This window comes from Micropterus dolomieu, linkage group LG04, assembly GCF_021292245.1.
Source record: "Micropterus dolomieu isolate WLL.071019.BEF.003 ecotype Adirondacks linkage group LG04, ASM2129224v1, whole genome shotgun sequence".
NCBI classification, from domain to species: domain Eukaryota; kingdom Metazoa; phylum Chordata; class Actinopteri; order Centrarchiformes; family Centrarchidae; genus Micropterus; species Micropterus dolomieu.
Genome location: NC_060153.1, coordinates 25766432 through 25777726, shown reverse-complemented (window position 1 = coordinate 25777726; position 11295 = coordinate 25766432). Strand labels below are relative to the sequence as shown.

The following is an 11295-nucleotide window of genomic DNA, read 5'->3' as shown; positions in this document are numbered from 1 at the left end:
GTGCTGGCCAATAATGGCTTTTCTACAAAATATTAACATGCTGTTTGTCCAGGGGGTCAAATACTTGTTTTTCCTCATCAGATGGTTATCAATTTTTATAAATTCATATGATGTGATTTTCTGGAATTTTCTTTGGGATTCTGTCTTTCACTGTTAGAATGTACATATGATTAAAATTGTAGATTGTTGCATTCTTTGTAAGTGGGCAAACCTGCAAAATCAGCAAGGGGTCAAATACTTTTTTCCCCCACTGTATACAGTATACTGTAATCAAATAAATGGTGTAAGAGTTCAAGAATTCATCAGCCAGAAGATGTGTGGATACAGTATTCTCCAGGCTCTTCAACCAGGACTGATGGGCAGGAAACTGTCAAGTGAGAACGGCATCTTACAAAGAAGCCGACATCGCTGAAACACCTGCTGTCAGAGCTGTGAAATACTAACTGGTTATCTAACTCCCCTGGAATATGATATGACATGTCATTCTGAATCGTCCAGATGCTGATCCTGAAGGAATTTACAATATGCCGCTCAAACATATTCTACAAATATTGGGAGTGCTTCCAGTCAATCATCATATAAGCTCTGTTGCCTCATCTTTATCCCTCGTATGTCACCAAGTAAAATCTTAGACATTCATTTTTGTACTCGGTGATTCAGATTTATCTGTACCAAATGTTCACCAAAATATTTTGAGATACACAACATTGCATTGCTGTTAAATGCCGTTAAACAAAGAACTTATGTTAACCCTTTCAGAAAATAATTCATTTTGAGGAAACAATTTAAGTAGACATGTTTTGTAATCACCCGACAGAAACTGTAGGAAGGTCAAGTCTTTGATTTCCTTATATTTTGTTTTACTGGTATTATGCACCTGAATCTGTCTTAGTGTGCATGTCTGTTTTTCTTCTTACCTACGAGATCCCATTCCCCATTGGGTATGTAGGTAGAGATGTCCACGTCCATCATCTGGAGGTCCAGGAGCCAACCATTGTGGGTCCAGGAACCAAACTTCAGGTCACACTTCTGCACATCGAATGGGAACCACCGTACATCGATGTAGCAGGTACTCTTCAGGATGCCTGGAGAGAGTCAGGAGGAATATGTGCGCACAACCCTCAGGCATAAATGTTCACACATACTGTGATATATCACAGAGGAATCTACAGAAGTGTAGGTTCTATTGATAAATTAATTAATTAAAAAGATCAAGTGTAATTTAATGTCAAATTATACACCAAAATACCTTTTATTTTCAGTTACTAAAAATCATATTTCAAAGCAAAAAATAGGAACAAGTTGTATCAATTAATAAAATGAAGAGAAAGATGTAAATATTGATGTATGCATTTTCATTTACAAAAACTAATAATTAATCATCATGCTAAGTTTTTAGACGTATAGGTTGCATGTAACTGTTGTTTAGTGTTCAACTTGTGGCAGTTCCTACAATAACAGACACATTGAAATATTGTGGTTCTATGAAACCTTGGTGTCTAAACACCTTGCACTTTTCTTCAAAATTTGGCCTGGCTTAAACCTCGACACTTAGATGTCTTTACACCCACCTGCAAATCGCTAAAACCATGGGGAAGGTGGAGGCTCGTCTGTGAATTGGGTGATAATGAGGAGGATGATGATGACAGTGATCATGTTTATGACAAGGATCGAGTTAATGTTTCCATAGATGACGATGATGATCCGAACAGTTTTGATGTGACAACATGCTTATGATGTTAAGGATGCTGTAAGAACAACCATAAATGGTAATACAGTGACAAGATATAGTTGATGAAATGAAGTTGAAACTTGGTTATTAGTGAAACATAATATGTAACACAGTGAATCACCTGGTGGGATATACTGGCAGGATCCTGTTGCATTTACCAGCACATTAGTATGGAATGTTGCATCAAACCTCTCATCGGCGCTACAGGGAGAGAAGAGTAGATAATTTATAAACAGTAGTGAAGCATTCAAAGAAAAAGCCCCCAAGACAAGGAAAATGGGAAGCCAAAGGGGAATAAAAGGGCCAGAGCTTATAAAGGTGACTGTGAGTTAAGTACAATGGTACAAACAGAACCGATAATAAACAGCAAGTGAAAATGAAGGTGACAGAGAGACATAGAGACGAGGGGGATTATTGTAGATCCAGACAGACAAGACCAGACCGGTGTTTAATTATACTGATCATCTTAAACAAACAAGGGTGTCCACCACTGAGACGTCCTTCAAACAGACAGTGATTATGTATACTCAAAAACCAAAGTGCAGACATCACAATCAGAAAATTACAAATTTCACACAAGAACAAAACTCATCCCTGGAACAATACAACATCTGAAATTTTCTTTCAGAGAGGAAAACGAACATATGAGATCAGCCATTCTTACACTATAATTACAAATGTTGGGGACTCTTTTTTGCTAGATAAAATTTCTCTCTCTGCATTCATTGCAACAAAAAGAAGCACGGAACCAGGAAATTAAATTCAGTCCTGGCTAATTGAATACCTTTTACAGGAGTTTTCTGGGGAACTGACGTGGCTCTAGGGATGCCAAGTCAGTCTGTCAATTCATTACTTTGGTCCAGACTGAAATATCTCAAAAGCTATTGAATGCATTGCCACAAAGTTTGTCCAGACTAACTTTCGTAATCCCCTGACTTTTCGTCTAGCATTGACATTTGTGGTTTTGAGTTCAAAAATATTGACAACTATTGAATGGATTCCTACAGACATGCATGGTCCCCTCAGGATGAATTGTAATAACTCTGTTGATCGCTAATCTTTCCTCTATGAATTTAATTAAAATTTAATGTGTCCAATACTTTGGTTTATGACCACATAACTGCAAAACTAATGGCATTTCCATCAGCCCCTTACTTTGTGTTTATTGCTAATTAGCAATTATTAGCATGCTAACATGCTAAACTAAGATGGTGAATATGGAAAACATCAGTATGTTAGCACTGTTATTGTGAGCATGTAGCATTAAGTAGCTCAAAGCACAGCTGTGCGTAAGTACAGCCTTACATAGCTGCTAGCATGGTATACAAAAACAAACCGACAAAAGGACTAAAAAACATCCATGACAGAAGTAATGAAGCAGTGAAAGGCTTCCTATGATACCAACTCATCATATCTTTTAGTTTGATGTGACCCCATAGATAAAATTAATTAAATAGAACTGAAGGCACCTCATTTTGAACAATACATCAGTGTTCATCCAAAACCAGACAAAAGCATGACTCATACTACCATCTATGTTTTGTCCATTAGTATATTTCTACCACTTGCAGTATGAGACGGGAAGCAGTTGGAGAAAGTGAGGGTGATGCTGAAATTCTTCCTGAAAGCTTTTTGTTGGACAGGTGAACATAAATTTTCTCAAAGTACGGCGGGACTGAGCCCGGGAGACATATAACAGAACAAGACTTTACCCAATGGAGATTTATAGAAGCTACATCAATAATCTAAATCTAATCACTCTTTCCACTTGGCAGAGGGTGGAACAACTAAGAAGCAGCGAGAATACTCTGGAATAGCCGTACTTGATCTTATCCACTGCAGAGAATAAATGAGCTAAATTAGCATTTAGCCTTGTAATAATATTTGTAATACAGCTACCTAACATAGAGTCTACATTAATTGGGTAGCATTTAAAAACAGTCATACACTTTCTCTTTCCTAAGGTCATCTATCAGAACACTAATGCAGGATATGGTTACTATAATAGTGATTTTTTTAAATTAAGGTCCAACAAATGTCTGGATGAGATTTTTTTTAATACTGTTTTGTGAAAATGAGACAGGAGAGTTCTTGGACAACGTAAAGGCATGATGAAGGCATTAAATACCAGTGGAGTCCTTTTGCCTTTGCGGATTCTTCAACAATTTAACCTTTTTACATGTGAGCCGTTGAATGAAAAACCAAAAGACACATATGACAAAAAGGCTTGCCATTCACTTGCTAAATAACCTGCTAAACCACAAAAAAATTGGATATACTGTGTTAGTGTGCAGTAGAATTCCTGAAAAACAAATATTTTCGGCAAATAGCCTTTCATTTTTTCCCCCCATTCTTTTATAGTACAGAATATACTGCTTCAATATCCACTGGCTCAATGAATTGGCATCACAAATCACATCACATTTCATACCTGTGAAAACATCGTTAGAGTTTGTGTTAAAACATAGTCATCAGGATAAGCGGCAAAAGTAAGGAAAGACAGATTTTTACTGTGATTCACTAAAACCTATCTCTACATGTAAAGAAAGCAGCTCTACAGTGAGATGGCTTACATTATTTATGTTAAAAAACACAATGAAAGCAGAAAACTCTGCCCCTTTTTGTCCCAGCCCAAGTCTGTAGATGGTGAAATATTCAAAATCATGCCTGAGAGTGGACAAATGGTTCTTATATTATTCATCTGAACAGCTGACACAGGGAACATACAATATATACAGCTGTCTACCTTTTAGATCCTTCACCAGTCAGGCTTTACAGCTCTTTATGTCCAAACTGTCTCACTAAAGACTACCCCAGGCTGTGGACTGAAGAAACAGACTATCCTGCATCTCGTACTGTGGATTCATGAAAATAGACAACTTTGCACATTCTCAGCCATTGATATTTCACCAAAGTGTTGCTGTACAAACCAGCTTATAATCAAAAAATATGTCTATAGAAGGGTAGGTATATAAAGTCCCCAGGCAGTGTCCACTTCTGGACCCCACCCAGAGACTCCAAGAAGATCAGATACTTTGAACTACTTTTTGTTGCATAGGCATAAACAACAATCAGAGTCTTCCACTCCAAAACATGTAGTCACGTCGACCCTACAGCTCTCTCAGAGAAAACTCCAACATAGCAGCACTCAGCCAGAGGTTTGTGACCTCTGGTACAGCACGGCAGAGAACCCAACAAAGCATGCTGCATGACTGACTGACAGAACACAAAAAGCCCCACTTGAAGGTAGGACGAAAGGGCTGTCATCTTGGAGAAGGATAAGCCATACGCCACCGGAAAAATGCAAAAAACTGTCCAAAAGGGCATCTGCCAAGCTTGTATATATAAAAGCTCACCATTGCTTTTTTTTTTCATTCCTCATTACTTGATAAGTCCTTCACAGTTTAATTGTTATCTTTATATACAAGTTTCATATTTCTTATACTTTTTGTCTTCATCCCTGCTGTAGTTTTGCTACTGCAATGACCAAATTTCCAAATGGGCATCAGTAAAAATTCATCTCATCTCATAGTTTTAATCTCTTGCTTGCTTTCTTGATCATAAAAATAGAAATGAATGATTTATTGTCATGATTTATACTGCATGGATAAGGAATGTCAGTTTCAATCTGCGTCTGTGTCAGGACTAAATATTGTCATTATCGATAGCGATCACTGATCCCCACCGTAAGCTGCTTAATGCTTCGTATAATCCCTGTTAGATGCCCCCTACCCCATAAAGGAATCCACAATCACCTTGAAGGTAGAGCTGAAAAAGCAGTTCTATCAATCTACTTAAACTCTGACTTGTATCATGTTTACTTTCCTCCATAACAAGTGTGATTCTTTAGTAACAGTGTGCGTGTGGGAGGGGTGGGGGGGGCAAGGGGAGTTCCAAGGAGGCATGAGATAAATGATGATAATCCCCTGATAAATACCCTCTCTTGGAGCTCTGGAGCTTGGAGTTTTAATAATGTTTAGCAATCACACAACCTTTCTCCCCCGGTGCCTTTTACAGTCAGAAACAATATAAAAAGTAGTCACATAAACAGGAGTACCAGACAAAAACCACTTTGGTATTTCCTCAAGTGGTATTCCCTTGTACATTAATATGATTTATGTTTAGGACGTCCTCATTCAAGTAAGAATTGTCACTTTGTTTGCTGTGTGAAACTGTATAGAATGCTAGCCATACCAATAATCTGACAGACTGCACAGCATCTGATTTTGTATAGATTTATCTCATTGTTGCAGGCACAAAAGTAAATAATACAATCATCAGCGAAAAGAATTTCTGTGCAAGTACAGTAAGCATATTTTTATTTTATTTTGTCCAGTCTTTTCTCTCCTGCTGGACACACTGTTCCACAATCACAGTCCAGTTTTCAGCAAATGAACAGGAATAAGACCTAAACCACTCATATGTGCCAAAGCCATGTGATTCCACTGGGTGTACCACATTGGCACATTGGGTATAGTTGTTTTTTCAGTATGTCACAGCTGTTTAGCAAGAGGGTAAATGTTCTGGATGTTATTAGTTTACCATGTAGGCAGCCCTCTGTAATTTATGTCTAAGAGCAGCTTGTGTTTGAGGACAAAATTGGTGCCACATATATTCCTTTAATGTGCACAAAAGCCTGAAACACAAATGACACTGGAAAATGAAAATGAAGTTGCTCAGTGGCATTGATCCCAAGGACCATTCTCAAAAACTGAGCAGGTCTAGACCGCATTGTGAATATCAATCTCAGAAACACCTACCAACCTAATTAATTATTATAAAACAGGCACAGCAGCCTCTTCTCCATCCAAACGGTATAAAAACCAAAATGGCTGAGCAGGCCAAATACGAAAGAGATTCAGTTAGACTGACATATGAATCAAAGAAACCACTGAGTTGTTTGCAAGTACCATTATTTACCATGAAAGTCCTATTCTTTGACAAAATTATGAAAAGAGATTAGCTCAGTCAGGTGTTTACAATAAGACCGGAAGAGTTTGATATGTGAGTGAAAGATCTCTGCAAACATGATTACAGTTTTTCTCCATTGCTTAAACACTACAACAGGCTTTTGAACTAAAAATTTCCAAACCATGACTCCATTTTTCAAAAAGCACACCCATTTCTCTAATCTCTACACACAAATCCCTTCATCTCTCATTGCCTTCACCATGTGGTCATTGAGAAAGCACTGACATTCGATAATGTTCACTCAATCAGCACAGGTTGAGCTCAATTAGCACACAGCTACCCAGGTGGAAACACAAACAGTCAAAATTGATAACACACCAATCAGAAGCTTCAATAGATAGATAAAAGGGCCAAAGTGAGTTCATTCAGTTTTGGAACAATGGATCCAGAAAAATCTAAAGAGAAATGTCTGAAGTTTGGTTTTTCAACAAGATTGAATGGTTTGGAGTGGAAAGCTTCATTTTGACCTGAAAATAGGATGTTTGGGGAATTGGATGAGAAGTTGTGGATTTGTGTTTAGAGTTTTGAGAAAAAGAGGAATAATTTCAAGAAATGTGTTTAAGCAATCGAGAAAAAACTGTAAATGATATGATGGTGTCTATAATAAAGGACTACAAGAAATTAACATATTATACTGTATACATCACAAAAATATGTATGTAATATAATTTAGATTAAATTCTGTCTTTTTGTCAAGTTGGACACACTAGTTATACTTCACAATAGCCCTTTGACATTCCTAACAGCATTTCACATTTGGCAGTTTTTTCAGTAGTCTTAATTCGTACTGCCCATTGCAGGCGACAGATGCAATGCCCCCTGGGAGACGTTTTATGTCCTCCCAGAGGGAAACGGCTCAATCACCTCATTAAACGAGGCTGTAACCAAGAGTGAAATTTACTCTGGGGAATAATTCTGTCCACTGTGCCCAGGCAATCTAGACTATCTGTTCATGTATTACAGAAAGCAAATTAGTATAGAGGAAGAAAAGAGAGAGAAGACCAGAAGCGTCCAAACAGATAGCATATGCACAATAGAATGAAACGGCAAGAGCAATGACAGATTAACCACGGTGCTGATGGTGCCACTGGTATAATTATCAGCAAAAAGGAGGTTTCATTAGTTTAGCCACCTTTCTTCATCCATTCCTTGATATCAATATATTTTCTAATTCGTAAGAGTAAAAATACACTATGTGGATTATTTTAAATAGAGCATGGTGAGATAATAAATCACGGTCAGTATAAAAGTAGAGGGATTGTTGGTGCCTGTCATTAAAAATGGATGGTAGAATTACATTTAAAAAAACAACACCCCACACCCTCGCCAAATCTAACTGTATAACTATTTGCTATAAATGGTTCATTCCTTGACTTAAATGTGTTTTTATTGTTCATGCTCCTAGGCAGGCTATTTGATTGAGGCTATAAATGCTCTAGCTGAGAATCCCAGGATATACATATAATATTGTATTGAGAGACCTGTGATGTAGTTTTAATCAATAAAAACTTAAAATCAACTCAAGTAGCTGGTGAAAGAATTGACTGGGGTAGTATTAAGTGGAAGAAGATAGGAGAGGATACAAAATGAGACAAAGCAAGACGAGACTAGGTGACAGATCAGAAAAAGGTTGTGAGTACACCCTACCTGTTGTAGAGGAGGATATCTGGGACCCATACCAGATTGGACGGGAAGCGTAGGTTCTGAACCCCGGGGTAGTTCTCTGGGTTCCATGAGAGGTAAATGTCCGTCCAATACTGAAACAAACAATAGCGACAGTGAAGATGTGAAAAGCAGATGATGAGATGAGGACAAAACTTATGATAATAAAAGTTAAGTGAGCAAATGATTTAATAGGTGAGGAATAATAAAAACTGAGATGACTCTCCACCTGTCGAATTCATACTCCAAAAAATAGGGGGCAGCACATCAAATATCAGGTTGTAACTGCTGTTAATTAGCTCAGTGAGCCATGCAGCTAATTTGGCGATCCTGTTAGATAACTGAGTAGAGCCAGAATATTTTCACATCTAACTCTTTGAATTAAGGGTTACTTTCAACCAAACCACAGTTGGTGATTGTTGGAACAGTGGAAATACCACAAAAGATTTGGTGAGTTTTGTTTTGTTTCTGTCCAGTTTGGATAAAGTGTGTTTTACAATGAGATAACAAGGCAGTTTGGTGAAAGAGAGAAACTTGAATTCAGAATGTCTACATTTTTATTTTTCTGTTTGATAAGGAAAATATGTGTAGGGGTATTTCCTTTCAATACATTTTGTGAGCTTATTTTGTTTATTTATTAGACTAAGAGAGCTTGTGTAACGCTATAACATCTTACTTCTTCACATTCTGTGAATGATTATATGTTTTAAACTTAAACTACAATTCTGGCCATATCTTATACATTGCACCTTGAAGGCTCTTCACTGTAATCTGTTTTTGTTTTATATCCCAGCCAGGCAAGCCAATTTGTTGCTCATTTTGTTGATGATGTATTGTATGGCAAGACAGCATGTAAATATTGTTCACAGATCTGACAGCCACACGTGTCTCAGAGCTTAAATAGTGTTGATACAATGCCACACAAACTGCATCATTTCTGCGTCATCATCTCTCTGTCATGGCATCTTTCCTGAAATATAAAACACCATCCTGGCACACAACACTAGCAATGCAACCAAAGTGCATCAGAACTTTCTTTACAATTATGATCAACCCTAAACCATCAGAAGTCACACACATGGTCCCTTTACCCAGGTTAATATTCCAACAACTGTTGTCTCTTAGGCTTTGTCTCCTGCTCTTATAATGAAGCTTGACAGTGAAACCTTGCCAAGCCAATAGCTGGCACTGATCCCTGCACTCCCATTTGAGCATGGGACCCTATTCAACTAACTGAGCTCAGCATTGCAGTTTGTCTGAATTGCTAAAACACTAAATCCCATTCTCTGAACCAAATGCTCAGTGGCCTAAACCCATTTTTCAAATCAATCACTCTTTTGGCAAAACCTTAAACAAGTTCAGGTAGTTAGACACCATTTGCAAATCTCATCCACTCTTTTTGCAAAACTCAAAACACATTCTCACTCACTAAAACACATTTTGCCCTGTGATGCACTTATGTTGCAAAATGGTAAACACAGGCAGCAAAAGTTAAACACAACTACAACACAGCTGTCATCGTTTACACACAACAACTCAAAATTGTTCACACTTGTTTCTAATGATGTGATCAAATCAACTGTCTAGAATATAAGCCAGTTCAGAGTACACAGGTGGCCCAGGTACGTTCAATGTTGATACCAACAATGGATGGAAACAATGTGAGAGGCAGAGGAGGAAGAATTCATGTAAGAGGTGGTGGACGAGGAGGAAGAGTACGAGGACAACGAAGAGCAAACCAAGAATAGTAATTCCAGATCAAATTCGGGCAACTGTGATAGACCATGTTCTTGTTCATGGAGTGACAATGAGGGAAGCAGGGCAAAGAGTACAACCCAATTTGAGGAGATTCTCTGTGGCCACCATAATCAGGACATTCAGAGAAGAGAACAGGTAAATGTTTTGTTTTTCTCATTTTGGCAATTGAAAGTTTCCTGTATACATTTGATTCAGTACATCACTTTGTCAATAGAAAGGGGACTGGGGAAAAAGAAAATAAATTACAATACATTTTACATATAAAAGCGATGTCCATTACTATTTTTACTGTATGTATAATTTGTAAGTGCATTTTCCCTTTTGTAGAATTGCAAGACTACCACATGAGGCTAGATGAACTGCTTTGTCTTCCCAACAGCAAGAGGCTCTCATTGTTGATATGGTCCTTCAAAACAATGCCATCCGACTGCATGAAAAACAGCAAAGAGTTGTAGAAAACAATGTAAACTTTGAAAGAATCAACAGCGTCAGCCATTGTACCATTGCCCGTGTCCTCCATCTCAACAGGGTACGCGTGAAGCTGGTGTGGAGTACCCTTTGAGCGCAATCCAGAAAGGGTCAAAGATCTAAGATATCAGTATGTGAGTGCAAGTAAGTGTACACTCAGACACTTATAGCACTGATGCTTACAGTACAAGTCTACAGCCTATAGTTATTGTACTATACTGTTACTGTAACTGCACTCTATTGTAGTGTATGTAAAAGAGTCAGCTCATCCAGTTTTGGAACAATGGATCCAGAGAAATCTCAAGGAAGAGGTAGAGGACACCAGAGAGGAGGAGGAGGATGATGACTATGGAGAGGAGTAAGAGGTGAAGGAAGAGGAACAGTAGGAGTTGGAGGAGGAGGGAGGAGGAGAATCTCCCAGACCAAAGACAGGATGCTGGGGCAGAATAAGTTTAGTGTGTTGTATTCAATTCAATTTTATTTATATAGCGCCAAATCACAACAACTGTTATCTCAGAGCGCTTTTCATAAAAGGTCTAGACCATACTCTGTGATGTTACTTTCAGATTTACAGTATCTCACCTGTGTGTAAGACTGTGTCGTAGTGTGTGTGTTTTTGAGGGCTTGTGTGTCATGTCTGAGGGCAAAGTTTGGACTTTCAGCAAGATTGAATGGTTTTGAGTGGAGAGCTTAATTTTGACCTG

General features: G+C 38.0%; 1 protein-coding gene across 2 annotated transcripts in view; it reads right to left on the bottom strand.

Moving 5' to 3' along the window:
• Positions 1 to 11295, bottom strand: part of LOC123969970 (neuronal acetylcholine receptor subunit alpha-7-like) — a 56627-nt gene that overhangs the window by 12140 nt on the left and 33192 nt on the right. The window contains exons 4-6 of one of the 2 annotated variants that reach the window (XM_046047775.1): positions 8351 to 8460; positions 1854 to 1933; positions 918 to 1085 (exon numbers count right to left, since the gene is read on the bottom strand). In XM_046047775.1, coding sequence (XP_045903731.1) covers positions 918 to 1085; positions 1854 to 1933; positions 8351 to 8460 — 358 coding nt within the window. Of the gene's footprint in view, positions 1 to 917; positions 1086 to 1571; positions 1717 to 1853; positions 1934 to 8350; positions 8461 to 11295 lie in introns of those variants that run through there. The other variant, XM_046047774.1, reaches the window with a different exon arrangement.